Genomic DNA, 16,943 nt, shown 5'->3' on the forward strand with positions numbered 1-16,943 from the left:
TCTTCCTGGAACATAGAGGCTAGGCACAATAATACAAATATACATCCACAATTGATGCCTTCTGTACCATGTAGCACAACAGCTTTTGTTGCATACCTAGCATTATAGTAACAGATAATACACCAAGATACTGTTTAACTTGCTGTTACAAACCTCCATTCCTATATGCTTCACAGACAACTCCTTGGTTTTCTGTCTCTCCTCTCTCTCCTCCTCAAATCTTGTACTTCAATCTCTTTCAAACATTCCTGTTTCCCTTATCTCTTCTCTCTCACGCTGAAGTTCAGATTATTTCTCATAAACCTATAAAACACACTTTCAACACTTCCCTCTGGCTTTAAGTTGAAATTCGCCCTGTTATTTCTTACTGTTTCTAATCTGTCAGAAAATTGCTAGTCCAGATGTGCACTACCTACAGAGCTTATACTCCAAAGCAATGAGCACAGCAATAGCACTCAGCTTCCAAGAAACTGTGTCAGTTGCTATCAGCATAGTGCCTTCACATTAATATCAAAAACTAAAATCAGATCAGGTGACAGAATAAAGAATTCTTACACAAATCAGCACAAAAATTTCCCTTTCCTATTGTGATTTCAGATTAAAATAGCAAAAAGGTCAACCACCAACAGAAGGCCAACTGCAGAAGACCAACGTCTTCTGCAACCTCACCTATCACAGCAATTTGCCATGACAATTTGGCATTTGGAAACAAACAGAGAAAGGATAGAGTTCTTTCTTCCCCCTCAACATACCTCTGAACCCCACGAGGAATCCCCAGCTTCTTGCCCAACAGTCTCTCACTACAGCAGTCCACAAGTCTCTTGAGGGTGTACAGGCACTCGCGGAAGGTGGAGAAGAAAGGATAGTGACTAAGGATGCACAGAGAAGTCAGGGTGCTGTTTCGAGAACGATGGCTGCCTTTGGCCAGACGCTTACTGTGCGGAGACCGGTTCACATCTGGGGTAGGCTCTGTACTTGGGGCCTGCAGTGAAGAACCACTCTCTGAACTCTCAGTGCCCACATCCTCTTGGGGTGCAGACGCATCCCCAGACTTAGCCATTTTCTGTCCCTCCCGAGGAGCTCGATGTCCTCCTGTGCCTTCTCCCTTCTCCTTGGGTACTCGCTTCTGGAAGGAACGGTAGAAGTTGACACAGATTCCATAGCGAATGACACCCGTATCCTTGTCTGTGAGTGTGAAGACGAAAGAAGTGTCATCACGGAAGCTCATGCGTTTCTGCCGCACACTCAGGCATCCTTCTGGTTGGCAGAAGAACACAACGTCAGGTGGAAGAGGAAAGTCCACGTGGTCTTCCAGAGGATAACGTCGTAGCAGCTCAGGAGTCTGAGCAACACTATCACTGCTTGGCTGCCTGCAAAAGAAACAAATCAAAACAAAAAGGAAAAACGACAAGCATACAGAGTTAGTTAACATCACAAAACATTTTTGTTATCTCACTATAGACACGTCAGGGGCCTCCAAGGTCAGCTTTATCTTTGGTTGTTCTCAATCCTAACATCCAGAGAAAATACAGCACCTCAGTCACTAGCTACAGTTCTCAATCTAGGATAAGCCCAACGATCACAAAATGTTTAAATAAAAAAAGTCTACACCATCATTATCAAGGCCCAACAAGGAGCCACTCTGCTTGCTGACTCCTTTGAGTCAAAAAAGGAGTTTCGGGAGTACATTGTTCCTAGGGGAATATTGTACTGTCCCATTTCCCTGACTTTGATTTCCAAAACAAGTTTAACTGCATGGGAGAGGGAATACTTGGGTAGAAAATCTCCATCTCCAAACATAGTCAGATGAAAATCCAATGGATGACCAAGAAAGAAAAAAATATATATATGCAAGAAAATCTAATTGAGAAAACCAAGGATTTCCTAGGAGAAGAATCAAATAAATGATGGAGTGATACATTAGGTTATTACAGGTAACATTCTAGATCTTACCATTGCCCTGCAGAATATTGTTTCAGTGCTCGTATAAGCAGCACTACAGTACCAGTAACATGTAAACCTGTGTCCCCTTGTTCCACCTATCCCACATCCCTGGAATTTATGCTGACATACGAGGAGGACATAATGAAGACATCTGGACTGTTTCCTGAGAGGTTTCTAAGAATAATTTATCACAATATCCTGCCAAGGCAAACAAAGGAGGCCCCCCAAGGTAGGAGTAAAACTCCATGTCAGTCATGGAAGCAACACTACAATTTTACCAGGTTTCACAAAAGAAAGCTGGTGTAACACAACTGTAGCAGAGCCAACACAATACTTTTTAAATACTTTCCTCCCCATAGAACATGCAATAAGCTTTAATAATTCCAGTAGAAACACACTGTAATCACAAGCTAAAAAGTACAGGAAAAAAGAAGAATGGTAATGCTTTTCCAGTAGGAATGGAGGAAGAGAATGAAAGCAAACAGAAAGAAAAACAGCAAAAATACAGCTGCCTGTAGTCAGGCAAAGAGTCAATTGACCAAGTGATTCTAGCATACAAAAAAGGCTTTCATTTATTAGTTGAAGCACAATAAAACTTTTTATTATTATTTTAGTAATTCTAAGTTACACTGACTTCCAATAAGTTAGCAACACAGTTCCTAACAAGTTCCATGGACCCAAAACATCACCTTGTAAAATTTTCATTAAAAAGTTCTGGCAAGCAAGCAAGGTGACTGTGCTTGATTATTAAGTTGGATTTGAAGTGCAAGTTATTACAGAAGCTGGGTAGTAATACACAGACCTATTTACTACTGTGCCTCATTGAACACTGTACAACAAATCACTAATGGAATGCAAAAGAAGACAGACAAAACTGTTTACTTCTGCTTCTTCCAGCAAATGAACATATTCTTTGAAGGCATTAACTATCCTCCCACCACAGTTTTTCTGCGAATGTTGTGCAAATAATAACTGCTGGAAGCATAATATGAGATCCAGAAAGTGAAGGACGGAAAATGTTTCCCAATCAATCCCTTTCTGGCTTGACCCCTTTGCTATCAAGTTCTGACATTTTTACAGTAATTAGGATTTAGTAGGCATGATACTAAATGGTTAAAAAAAGTCACCAACGAAGTACCAGTATATATGTATAATATACATGTAAGCTATCACTGTCTTTGCAGTAATATGCACTAAAGACAGAAAGACAAGTCTTCTCAGACATTCAGAAGAATTACACCTAATAAAACAGAATACTTTCAAAAGACATTGCTACTGATGTGCTGTGGATAACAAGCTGTAATAGTAAAAGACACACGGACTACCTAAGGAAGGCTACCTCCTGTCCTTAGCAGCTGTTGAAGCACCTGATACATGAGACAACAGGTCTCCAAGTAGCAGCAATCTAGCATCTACTGCCTAGCAAAAGGCAAGAGCAGTGTGGGAGTCCAGAACTGATGCTAGTCAATCCTTAATTGAGAAAAGATGAAACTATGAGCATCACTGGAAGAGGCAGTCAACATTTTTTCCTTCTTTTCCTAGTCACTTTCTGACCTATATACTGAAAACTGGGTTATTTTTCCCCACAGACAATGAGAAAATAATTAAACTACCAAATTACTCTGCCAGTAAAATACAATAATAAAACAGTTACTACTTAGGAAATTACTTGCATCATTTCCTCCACTTAGTCTCAATATTGCACTCAAAGCATTTCAAAAAGAAAATAGGTAAAGCAACAAGCTGATGCACAAAAACCACTTATGTTCAGAAATGAAAGTACAGTACACTTTGTAGCACATCCATTAAATAAACTGGCAGAAATTTACCACACAAATCTTGAAAGGAGAAAAATAACATTTGCTGTGCACCTGCACATTAGACGAAAAGCACACCAACCCCATATTCTATACACTCCTTAAGCAGATAAGTGTAACATTTTATTAATTGATAACTAATAAGACTTAAAAAAAAAAAATTAAAAGCATTAATGTAGTTTCTATGAGGCTAAAAGTATTAGAAGGAGAATCAGACAAGTAAGGCAAGTTTCAGACTTTTTTAAACTGAGTTTACAGATTACTCTTCAAAAGTTAGAGAAGTAACCCCCACTAGCATTCTGCTTACACACAGCTTTCAGTATTTTCAGTTTGTGAATCACCCTGTTCTGATGTCAACAGAAGCAAAGACAATTAGACATACAAGCCAGCAGAGCCATATATAAACGGGCTATTCTTAGTCACTCTTCGTAGATCCTTGAAGAGGAGGATCCAAACCACAAGCTAAAAAGCTCTAAGTGCAGTAGTATCTTTCAAAAAATGCCCTAGTCCTACTGCATGCCCCCAGTCTGCATTCATTCCAGACAACACTTTCTGCGCACAAAGTGTGGCCTCTTAAGTTCCCACTCTACTGCCTACACAAAAGCACAGCCGAGAATCTTCTACATTACCTGGCTCCAATGATAACAAGGTAGTCGAGTAACCGAGGGCAGCTTTTCTTTTTCTGCACCATTGTCCTTGACCCCTTTCTATGTCATCTCAGTGAATTGCCGTTCATCAGCCCAGCAGCCCGTTGTCCAGTCAGCTGTGAGCAACTGCCCCAGGGAGCAATTCACTTGGAAATGTCCAGCAAGTTCAACCTATAATCAAGAAAAGCAAGAGTGTCAGAGGCACAATCAAGAACACCAAATACATAGACACACGTATGATTTACATTTCCTAAAAGTCTGTGTTTTAGGCAGTCATGGCCATCCACAGACCTCTTTCTTTTCATCAGTATAAATACACAATCTGGCATTAAACGTCCACCTTCCCTTTTCTGGATTTCTTCTTCAGAGATTTAGTATCTAGAAGGGTGACGGCAACAACCAAAGAGTGTTAGACCAGTATTTGCAGGATCTCACCTTCCTGCTCCTCGTTGCAGCCACACACCACAGCTGAATCACTGCAGCCAACACAAACAGGCACTACAGCCCTGCTCTTCCCTGCACCTGCAGTTCCTCCTCAGATCTGCTACCATCCTTCCTCTGGATTTTACAAACTAAGCATATTAGAACAGAAAGCGGTCAAAGATTGATGAAGATCTTTTGGTTGTTTATCCTATTTCTCCCCTTTCACGTTACCATCTGAACTGGAACTGAGAATATCTTGACACTGAGATGGTATAGGCTTTGACATGATGGCCTATTCTCAAGCTGCTTTAACTCCAGGTTATTTCTTTCTGAGCAGAGCCCCTGCAGTGTGCTTTCCTCTGTACAAATATACTGGATCCAGCCCTTGGAAGGCCAAATTGTTGAGTGCTGTTTGAAACTCCCTGCAGGTGCAGCTCAAGGGAGAAACAAAAATGAAGGCTACCACGGAAAGCTACTGCAGAAACCCATCATGTTGCAGGGATCACGCTGTTTACCCAAGCACTTATAAGGACAGTTTAGTGACGATGAGCACTACCCACATACTGCAGCAGCATCAGCAACACTCAGGAACTGGTGCAAGCTGACAAAGGTGGCCAGACACAAAGACAGAGGCCAGAGCAGGCACTAATCTGTGGCCTTCCAGTAACTGGGGACAAAAAGTGCTCAAAACAACACTTCTATTTATTGGCACTACGCTAATTTTCAAAATTCCCAGAACACCACATTTTAGATTGTGACAGAACTTCTCAAAGGAGAAAACGTGTGGTGTTCTGCAAGCTCCTCCCAGAAAGATATGTTTATATAAAGACACATAGCAGGAAATGCATCACACCACAGGATGGACAGAATAGCATGAAAAACTCTTTATCAGATCAGAGACATCTGTGTCAGACCAATACTCAGCACTAGTCCTCACAAATGCTGTGTCCTCGTCTCATCTACACCTCAGCGGCTGCAGCGCTTATAAGTGTCTTCTATTTGCAGACACAGAGCCACAGGAACAACGTCAAGGAATAGAGGAATTTGTCAATGAATAATTTGAACTGCAGATTTGACAGCCCAGTCTTACACTCACCTATATGAAAGTTTTCATGAATTTAAATACATTTGCTCTAAAGAATGATATGAAGCTAGCAGGAGACCATTTTGCAACAGGCAGATGCAAAGCCCTGCCTTCTGAGTACCCCAGTTCAGAATGGTATGCACCTCACAATTCAGCAGTATATGGATCTTAGAATATAAATCAACATCAGACAATACAATTTACTGACTGCATAAGTAAAGAGCACAGAGTGGGATATTAATTTCTAAGACCAAAAAAGAGGACGTTTGCGAAGGACAAAGCGAAAATTGCAGGATAGAAGCCATAGGAATTTTGGTTCACTGAAATGTTATCTTGCAAAAGACCAGATTTCAAACCATACCCAGAAGGAACAAAATTCTCAGTTCTAAAACATCACTGGAACATCTCGGATTTCTATTTATACCCAGCCAAGACAATCTGTACCCAGTTCAGATCTATAGTGAACCCTAGCATGTTGTTTACTGTGAAATCAAGATACTTCATACCAATCAAACTAAACTGGAAACTGAAGCAGACATAAACACGGCCAGGAGTTTCAACACCCACTGTTTGGCTGACAGGTTTCCTTTTGCTACATTACACACCCTGAGCATGCCAAGAGAGCTGTCTGCTTGGTTCTCAGAAACAGGAACATGGAGCTCAGGACCAGCCAACCTCACCTGTATGGCCAAAAACCCCATTTCACTCATTGTAGAAATTAAATCAACGCAATCTGAAGAACAGTATGAACTATTCATGACAGTTTTGATCCATTTTTAGACATTTTAATAATCTTAGAGGGAACTTTATCGCTGAAGCTTTGACTTCTTCTTCTCAGTCTGTGTACTTCCAGCCATTACTTCTGTTCTAGCATATACTCTTTTTTGCTTGCACTAAGCTTTTAAAGCAACAGACACACAGCCTCTATCTCACATGAGCCATTTTACACCTTCATTGCTTAACAGCTATGTTAAACATTGCTAGCAGCTTCATCCATAAAAATATAGTGTCCCTAAGAAACCCATAATGCTGTTTGCCCTTTATCCAGACACTACAGAGGTCCTACAAGCACAACGAACACAGGCAGAAGGCAAGTGGATCCTGAGGAGATGCATCCCAGAGTTCCAAGGGAATTGGCTGATGCAGTCACCAAACCACATTCGACGGTTTTTGAAAAGTCATGGTGGTCAGGTGAAGTCCCTGCTGACAGGGAAAAAAGCAATATAGTACTCACTTAAGAAGGGTAGAAGCTTCATCTTGGTAATGGGGAAGATCAGGGAGAAGATCCTCCTAGAAGCTATGCTAAGACATATGGAAGAAAGGGAGGTGATATGGGATAACTAGCACGACTTCACCAAGGGCAGGTCCTGCCTGACCAACCCTGTCACTTTTTACGATGGTGTAATTGCATCAGTGGACAAGGGAAGAGCCAGCAATGTCATCGATCTGGACATCACTAAGGCTTTTGACACGGGCCTTCATTACATCCTTCTCTCCAAATTGGAAAGATATAAATTTGATGGGTGGATTGTTCAATGGATGAGGAATCGGTTGTGAGACTGTACACAGAGAGTGGTGGTCAACGGCTTGGTGTCTGGATGGAGATCGGTGACAAGTGGTGTCCCTCAGGGATCAGTACTGGAACCAGTACTCTTCAGCATCTTCATCCATGACATCGACAGTGGGATCAAGTGCACCCTCAGCAAGATTGCTAATGACATCTATCTGTGTGGTGCAGCTGACACACCCAAGGGATGGGATTTCATTCAGAGAGATCTGGACAGGCTGGAGCAGTGGGCCCAGATGAACCTCATGGGGTTCAACAAACCCAAGTGCAAGGTGCTGCAACCTGGGTCATGGCAACCCCCAATATCAATATAATCTGGGAGACAAGAGAATACATCACAGCCCCACTGAAAAGATCGTGGGGGTATTGGTGGATGGCAAGTTGGACATGAGCCTGCAATGTGCCCCTGCAGCTTTCTCTATATCCTTGACTGCATCAAAAGAAGTGTGGCCAGCAGGATGAGGGAGATGATCCTACCCCTCTGCTCTGCTCTGGTGAGACCTCACCTGGAGTATTGTGTCCTGATGTGGAGTCCTCAGTGCAGGAGAGACGTGGACCCTGTCAAAGCATGTCCAGAGGAAGGACACAAAAATGATCCAAGGGACAGAACACCTCTCCTTCAAGGACAGGCTGAGTGAGCTGGGGCTGTTCAGCCTGGAGTTCTGGGAAGACCAGAAAGCGGCCTTTCTGTATCTAAAGGGGGTCTATAAGAAAGAAGGGGACAGACTTTTTAACAGAGTCTGTTGTGACAGAATTACAGAATTAGGGGGGCTAGAAGGGGCCTCCAGAGAACATCAAGTCCAACTCCCCAACCTTCCAAAGCAGGCTCCCTTGATGAGGTTGCACAGGTGGGTGTCCAGGTGGGTCTTGAATTTCTCCAGAGAAGGAGATTCCACAGCCTCTCTGGGCAGCCTATTCCAGTGCTCTGTCACCCTTACTGCGAAGCAGTTCTTATGCACATTCATGTGGAATTTCCTGTGCTTCAGTTTGTGGCCGTTTCCCCTTGCCCCATTGCCATGCATCGCTGAAAGGACAAGAGGAAACGGTTTCAAACTAAAAGAGGAGATTTAGATATTGGATTTAGGTCAAATATAAAGAAGAAATTTTTAACAATAAGGATGGTGAAGCAATGGAACAGGCTGCCCAGAGAGGTGGTGGATGCCCTGTCCCTGGAGACATTCAAGGTTGGTGCTCTGAGCAACCTAATCTAGCTGTAGGTGTCCGTGTTCATTACAGAAAAGTGGGTTGGACTAAACGACTTTTCAGGGCTCCTTCCAACTCCAAGATTCTCTGATTCTAGATGTTATGGGCTGAGAATACCTCCTCCTCCTGAACCCAATGGAAGAGATTGACAGAAGGTGGAACAATTTCTGAAGTCAGATCTGGATGGACTTGCTATACTAGTGCAGTTGCTTCATTTTTTGTTACCATTCACCTTGCCAAGATAGCAATGCGTGACTCTTAAACAGATAGTAGCACCTTGGTACAACTGAGAGAGAAAAAAAGGCATTTTCAAAGTATTGCAAACCAACCTAAAACAGGTGATGGTATATTTATCCAGCATGAGTAGCCTACAATACAGGGGTGGCTCTGTGAAACGCCTTAGCAGTAGTCATACATCTCAGAAACAGCTCAGCAGAGGACTACAGGCACATTCTAAAAGCATCCTCAATGGGAGACAGCATCACTTGAGTCAGTAAGAGTTTCTTATGGATAAAGCAGCAGATGCATCCCAACTGTTTGCACTTTCCACGTATCCATAAAGGCTGAGGAAAAAGACATGCTAAACTGAATTGAAAAAACTTAGGAAATTAAGTGGGAAAACAGTTTGCAGAGATACAGAATGACGCCCTCAGAAACTCTTTGGAAGAATGTGAATATTGTACAGATTTCTTCCTTTCCTACTGCAGTGATATTACCTCTTTGCCCTACTGAAAACACGCCTGACACAGTACAGATGCAGCTTTAGCCTGCACAGCGGTATTCCAAGCAAAATGGAGGCAGCTTGCACAGACAGACTTAACACAGCCAGAATTAGCTCACAAGCAGAAGCATCACACAGCAGAGTCAGGAGCCTTTCTAGAGCACGGCAAGCCTGAAGCCAGCCTGGCTCAGGTTCTTGGTTGTTATGGTAACAGATTTGGCATATGCCAGCCCTTCAGCTGCTTTGCTCCTCGCTTCCCCCGGTTCCAGCCTGGGTACAGCAGCCTGCTGCACACGCGCGACCACGCAGCCACCACATATGCGCAAGCTGTAAAAGCAGAGCCGCAGGTAATCTGATTCAGCTCAATCTCCATAGCAACCCAATCTTCGTGCCCAGATCTCGGCGTGCTGGATCTATTTATGGCACGGCGGCCGCGCTCCACCCCTTGCACCAAGCTCCCAGCACTGCTGCCAGGCCTCACCCCAGCACAAGGACTGCCGGGGTACGCTCTCACTGACCCCGGTGGCACCACTGTGTCCACAACGCACTAAGAGGCTCCTCGCCGGCAAGGTTTTCTGTGTGCACAAATGCTACGCGGATCAGAAGCTGCTATTGGTCACTGAAAGCAAGGACCCTCTGCAGCCGATGAGATCCTGTGCCCGAGGTACACACAGTGCTCCTGCAGGCAGCTGCTGCTGCTGGTTCCTCACTGCAGCACAAAAAGTGTGCCAGCAGAAATGTGCGATCCTAGAGGTAACTTGCAGATGGCAGAAAGCACGTAGCAGCCCTTGTCCCATAGGCATGGCTGCATCCAGCAGCAGGTGTTTGTGAACTGCATGGCCCAGACATTCATCTGCTAATTGTTTCCAAAAAGAAGAAACAAGAACAAACAAGAGCTCTTGAATTGGTCTCCAGGGACAAGAGGGTGAGGAAGAATGACATGCGAATACTGTTATCCATTTTATTCTAGTGCACTCCCGGGGAAAACCACCAACAATAAACTCATGCTGGAGAAATGCAGAAGCACACACTTTTACATTACTTGTCATTAACAAAAAAAAACAACAACAGATTGCAGCCTTAGCCCCACCTTCACTGGAAGCCCTTTGGTTCAGGCTGCAGCCCCTACTCTCCTTCCCTCTCGCAGATCTCAGGGAACAGGAATATTGGCAAAAAGGGCCCTCTGCCAACCCAGCCAGTCCTCTTGAGCGCACGGCTCACACTTAAATTCATCTTTTAGATACCATTAATCTCTGGAGATTTGCAGTACAGAACAGCAACAAAAGTGCTTTGGATCTCTGCCTTCTGCTTCTTCCAAATCTGCCCATTTCCCCCACTCTTGCACGATACCGCCATAACAAAACACAAAAGCCACATCATTTATTTCTACCTCATCAGCTCTTTATTGTTCCTCAGATCTCCACTAGCATCTGCTTGTACACTTTGCAGAGAGAAAAAATACAACAACCAATCAAAACCTACAGAAAGCCCTTGAACTAAATTAGTTTCACCTTCCGCAGCCACTATGGGATTATGCTCTTTTCCAAACTGGAACAGCTTCCAACTTGAGTTCTGAGCTGAGAAACCTCCTCAGCCGCTGCAGAGGCAGCCCAGGCACTTCCATCAGCTTGGCACAGGACAAGTGAGCCAGAGTGCCCATATCATGACCACCAGCAGCTTCTTCTAGAAGCCCAACAATGCAATTGCATAGCCTTATTAAGAATTAATAAGAAGACAACAGAGCACAGCACATGGTATTTAAATTGTGAGAACTGCTGGATGCAAGCACAGCTCCTAAATTATTCAGTGTCTTTGCTCTTGCCCATCTCCTCCCAGTTGTGGGAGCTCAGAGAAGGGCCTTCTGTGAGAGAGGAAGAGACGTGGGGCAGACACACGGCCAGGAGGCAGCAACCAGCAGCTTCTGTCCACACGCAGGCTTCAAGCTGTGCCGATTGTGGGCCACAGCAGGACAACTGGCACACATCATGGGGTTCCTACAATAAAGACTGATTATGGGACTGAAACGGGGCAAATTCAGCCAGCATAGAAACACTGAAATGCTGAGAATGAGCAAATAAACACGAGTCTTTGAAATAAATTATTCAGCTGTTCTCAGCCTCGGCACTGGTACCCACAAGATCCCATCACTTCTGCCTTACCTCGCTCTCCCTCCACATACCACCCACCTTAATTACTCCTTCTGTCTACACGCCTTCCTCTTCTTTTCCATAAACACTGTGCAAGAGCTGAAATTCCTACTCCCAGTCTGATCCTACTACTACTTGTTGTGACAAACGATAGTACCAGCTGGTCAAAGCCGCAAGCAGAGCCAAGAGCAAAGCCTACTCTCTGCAGAGCTGTGCTAGGTGGGATGTCATCTTACACTCACCCACACGCAAACACGAGCAAAGCGAGATCCAAGCCCAGAAGAGACAGAACGGCCTCCAACACCCCTCATGGCCAGCAAAGGACAGAAGAAGCTGAGGGGGTCTCCCAGAGTCACCCTGCCAGAGGGAGAGGAAGCACCATGTCTGCTGGGTCCATCTTATGAGTCAGAAGGGAGAAACAAGATGGTCTGTGAGAAGAACACGAATGCCCCAAGCATGGTTTAACCACTACTGAGAGGAAACTGATACAGACACTGCAGCAGAGTGGCCGTGCCCTTGTCCTGAATTACTTCCTTGCATGAAGTAATTCTGATGAAATGCAAGGTCTTCATCACCAAAAGCACTCCCATTACCTGATGAGACAACGAGGCAAAAGAGGCAAAACTTTCCATCCCACCCCACAGGAACCTCTCTGGAGCAAGTCAAACCAACCCTGGCAAGCAGATGTCAAAGTTACATGTAAGGTGAAGGACAACCATTTGATACCGGCAGTGGGAAATTCAGTTAGCATGAAAACAGAAGCAGAATGCAACAAAGACAGTGACAAAAATGATAAAGGGCTTGCAATGCTGTGCAACACTGCTGCTGAACTCACAGATATGACAAAGAAAAGGCATAGTTTAAGAAAAAAGGCTGTTCTGCTCATCAGACAACACTCAGTTCTGGAGAGCATCAGATGCTTTCCCAACAATCTGGATATCTCTGCCCCATGTGTAAAAAAAAAAAACAAGATTGAAATCCCAAATACAATTTAGAGAAAGTATTCAGAAATTAGGTCATAAACAACACAGAAAAGAGAAATCACAACAACCACCACAGGACTGACCCAAGGCAAGGTGATGACTGGTTCTTTTTTGAGGACTGCCCCAGCTGTGAACACTGAAGACTGTGAAAGAAAAGAAAACCATAAACCTTTGCTCCTTGCTGCCACAATGATCTTTTGATTGCATCTTTTCCTTATATTGGCCTAGAAAAGCACCAGTCTCTCACTTGACTGCAGTCCCTAAGAACACAGCAAGAGAACTGCCTCAGAACAGGAACTCTGGGTGCATGCAAGCGGCTCTTCTTACTCTTACATCACTGCAACGGTGCTGCTAGCAGATGAGAAAAGGAAACGTAGCAGCAATTAACACAATACCTCACAACTCTGTGAGTTCTGGCCTCAAAAGGCACAGCCCCCAGTTTGGGAGCCCTAGCTGTGAGGAAACACCAGAGCTCACAGCAGCATGAGCCCTCCTACTTGCAGGGGATGTAGTTTTAGTCAACTAGTCCAGCTCCAAGAAACAAACCCGGAGCACATTTCTTGATTATCAAGAGTAATTTTCACACGCTCACAACAGATTTAAAGGCCCCAAGTGACAGAGAACCTCCTATCTCCCAAATTATTTTCTCTCTCAGCCAACAGAGCAAAGAGTAGCAGAATTACAGAGGCTCAGTTACAGAGAGCACACAAGAAGGTCACCACCACACACCTCTTCATAGCTCTTAAGGCACTGAAGGAAAAGCTGCAAACCCTTCTGTGATCAAACAAACACCACAATTATTCCACACATTACCAGATTATCCCACTAAGAACATTCTCTTCCGACTGAAGCCTCGTGCTGCTTACTTTTATTTCACTTCTTGTTAGGTCACCAACAATGCTTTTCCTTCATGAGAACTTGCACTTTGAGAAAGATGGAGACTGCTTAACTGTGGAAGTTAATCTTACACATTAAGATTTGATTCTAGCTTTCAAATGCTTTCTTACATATTAAGAGTTCCTCCTGTTTCTATAACCTTTCCTCACCTCTGCAAACCCCCACTCATTCTGCATTTTCTGCCTTTGTGTTGAGTAACGATGTCAAAGGCTTTCCAGCAAACGGGCTGCTCAGAAATGCAATGCATTCTAAATGTAACGTATCCTAAATGTCACACCAGTAAGGCAGAGGACGCAGCCAGGAATTACTCCAGGCTGTAACATACGTATAGTGGAAAGTAAGTGAAACATTCAGCTCCATACCTACAGAGAAGTATCACTTTCCATCCTGTGGGCAGGTGGCACTACCCCCCTAGTAAAAGCACTACAGCACGCCATGGTAACGTATCTACAGGTAACATCAGCCGTAATGCCAAGTGACACAAATTTACACCCTTTTTATTTCATAAATATTTGTTTTTTCAACTGACTCATTGCACAGGATATTAAATAGGCCACACAGCACCTCTGCAGAAGTATCGCCTAACACATCCCACCTATACCTATTTGATGAGGCAAGATGAGAGGGAAAGAGCTACAAATGAGGAGCCTGCATGTCCCCAACCCCAAGTGAGATCAAATCAAAGCCAATTTTAATTCAATTTAGAATGGCAATACAAACAGTGTTCTAAGCAAAACTTGGCATGCACCAATACATTCTGCCATCAATCCCAACATCCAATAAAGCAAAAAGCTACTTTGGCAAGGCTTACTATTTAATGTCTCTGGAACCTTTATTTCCTCAGCATTTCTCCAGCATCCTTCTGAGGAGACTTAGGCTGGACTTCATCACAGACACAGCCTGCTTCCTTCCAAAGGAACTGCAGAACGGGATCAAGGCTGCAGAAGAGGTTGGCCTCACAAAATATTTACTCCTGTTTTTCTATAAAAACTTGAAAGCAGAAGAGCTTGCTACAGAGCCTTCTGTTCACTGCCATTCAAAACCTTCATCACATAACTCACCATCAGAAGGGGCCATGTTGTGTGTGTTATGAAGATGAGGTTCTGTCAGTGGGGACACAATTTTCCTTCTCTTTTTAAAAGTAATGGTGTGAAAGCCAACACAAACGTGCAACTTGGGACGTTAACTTGCTAAAAGCACAGAAGCCCTGACTTTCTGCAATAGTGGAGAAGTACCTACAACAATTTTTAGTGAAGACAAAACTATATTGTTTAAAAAAAAAAAGCATGTTCGAGACTTGTTGATGATTTTGCATTTTGTTACACACACAATAAGATGTGTGAGGAGCGTGTAATTAATTGTAAAGTGATTAAACTGGATTCGAGAGCTACACATTTTCCAACTATAAAGCAAAAGGACAATTTATAGCAGTAATGATCGATCTGTTCAGAATTACATAACAAGCCATCAGATGATGGCAAGATGGGATCTTGCGAGAGCTGCATTTTTGCTGTGCTGGTTGCCTTGGATGCCCTCCCTGATGTGTCAGGGTTGCAGATTTTCATTAGTGCTGAAAACCGCCAGCACCTCTTATGCCTGCCCAAAATAGTCCCCAAGGCTCAACCAGCACGAAGGCCGAAAATGGAGACGCTTCCCAAACGACCTGCATTTGAATGACATCGCTTTGGCTATGTGACCCTCAGCACACCGAAACACGCTTTCCCTCCCCTCGCTCCCGCTCGAGCAGCTGCCTCTGCGCAGATAAGCGATGCTGCAGAGAGCACGGCAAGGACACGGAGCGCAGGTGAGCAGAAGCGCCGGCCGGGCTGCACAGAAAATGGCTGGCTCGGCGGGGAAGCACAGCGCGCCGACACGCACAGCTCCGTCCCACCTCCCCGGGATGCGATGTGCAGCACGCGCTGCTCCGTGCGTGCCCGACAGCAGCGAGACGGACGGGCGACGCTCAGGGGGAATAGGGAGAAGAAAGCCTGGGAGCGAAGCGGCTCGCTTCCAAGCCTGTCATTTCCCTGAGCGCCTCGTTATCGTGAGTCCACATCAACAGTGCCGCGGAGGGCTCCTCTCCCTTCTGTCTGACAACACGACACGGCAAAGTGGTGACGGCCATTTCCAAGAGGAGAACGCTCTCGATTTACACGTAACTTCTTAAGAGATTACCTAACATAACGCGGATTTCCCACTCTATTGTCTCGGGAAACGGGAGGCTCCGCCGTTTGCAAACCGACGAGCGAAAGCGCTGTTCGAGTCACGCCGCAGCAGGGCACTCCTCGCTCACCCCTCCGCTCCGGACCCCCCTCCTCTCCCCTCCCCATCCCGACCGCCCCACAGAGCGCAGCCCGCGGCCCAGAGCTGCCGCCCGCGCGCCGACCCCTCACAGCCACCGGCGGCCGCGCCCCCTCCTCGCGCAGCCACAGCCGGCACCCGGGTCCCGCCCCGCGGCGCCCCGCGGAAGGGCTCGCGGCCCGCCGAGCATCACCGCGACGCCCGCCCGGCCGGGGGACAGCCGAGGCGAATCACCCGAGGAGGCGCCCAGCCCGTCTTCGCGCCCGCAGGTCCCGACGCTCCACAGCCCGCTCACCTGCCCCGCCGCCGCTCCCAGCCGCTCTGCGCCGCTCGGGCAGTTCCGCATCGAGCGCCGGGAGCGGAACGCACCACCGCCGGCCGCAGGGAGGAAGAGAGGGAGGGGCGGAACGAACCACTCACACCGGCGGCGGGGGGTAGGCAGGTACCTCCCGGCCGTGGGCGCCGCGCCGTAGCGCGGCGTGCGGCCCCCCCGAGGTGCGGCATCAGAGTGAGGCCTGGCTCCGTGCAAACGAGGCCAGCGTGAGTGGCAGGCGTTAGGAATTGCCCCAGCAAGGAGTGAAATGTGAGAGCTGCTTCCTGGTGGGCCTTGGTTTGGGAGGGAGCCGTGGTGGGACGAGCTCGAGGTTTAGCGTTCTGAACTTTATACCAACCAAAACTACCACCGATATTCCAGTGGTTTAAAACAAACAAAAAATTGGTTAAAAAACCCACAACCCTGGCTTCGGTGTCCCATAGCCGTGCTCTCACCTGGCAGAGGAACTGAGACTTTCTTCCTGCCCCACCCCCCACGTGCACAGACTGCACAAGCTCGGCTGTGTCACCCATCCAAGCACAGGGCTGCCCCCCAGCACCCCTGCAGGAGGCATTTCAACCGCCCCAGCTTCTCCAGCACCCAACGAGCAACTCTAGAGACTTGGAGCAGTGGGCAGCACTCTGCAAATACTAAAGCACCACTGATTTATCTCCGCGTACCCACTTACCCCAGGCTAACAGCTCCCATTTGAGAAGCGGTTATAAAACTAGAAATTAACCCTGTACTCGTTTGCACATAAAAAAAATGCAGTCAAAAGACTTTGCTTCCAGGATACTGGAGAGGGATGGAGAAGCCAAAGCCAAGCAAAATCTATTTTCTCCAGTGCCATCAACATTATTGGCTGCAACTTCAAAATCGGCGTTTGCATGCAGCTT

At 45.8% G+C, this 16,943-nt stretch overlaps 1 protein-coding gene across 13 annotated transcripts in view; it reads right to left on the minus strand.

Moving 5' to 3' along the window:
• MADD (MAP kinase activating death domain) overlaps positions 1-16,070 on the minus strand; it is a 70,451-nt gene extending 54,381 nt beyond the window's left edge. For all 13 annotated transcript variants that reach the window (XM_042872027.1, XM_042872003.1, XM_042872011.1 and 10 more), the window contains exons 1-3: positions 16,030-16,070; positions 4,391-4,579; positions 753-1,370 (exon numbers count right to left, since the gene is read on the minus strand). In XM_042872027.1, the coding sequence (XP_042727961.1) occupies positions 753-1,370; positions 4,391-4,452 (680 nt within the window). In that variant the 5' untranslated portion in view covers positions 4,453-4,579; positions 16,030-16,070. The remainder of the gene's footprint in view (positions 1-752; positions 1,371-4,390; positions 4,580-16,029) is intronic.
• Positions 16,071-16,943: the final 873 nt, after the last annotated feature.

This window comes from Lagopus leucura, unplaced genomic scaffold (assembly GCF_019238085.1).
Source record: "Lagopus leucura isolate 7727_CA_CO unplaced genomic scaffold, USGS_WTPT01 Super-Scaffold_1, whole genome shotgun sequence".
Classification (NCBI taxonomy): domain Eukaryota; kingdom Metazoa; phylum Chordata; class Aves; order Galliformes; family Phasianidae; genus Lagopus; species Lagopus leucura.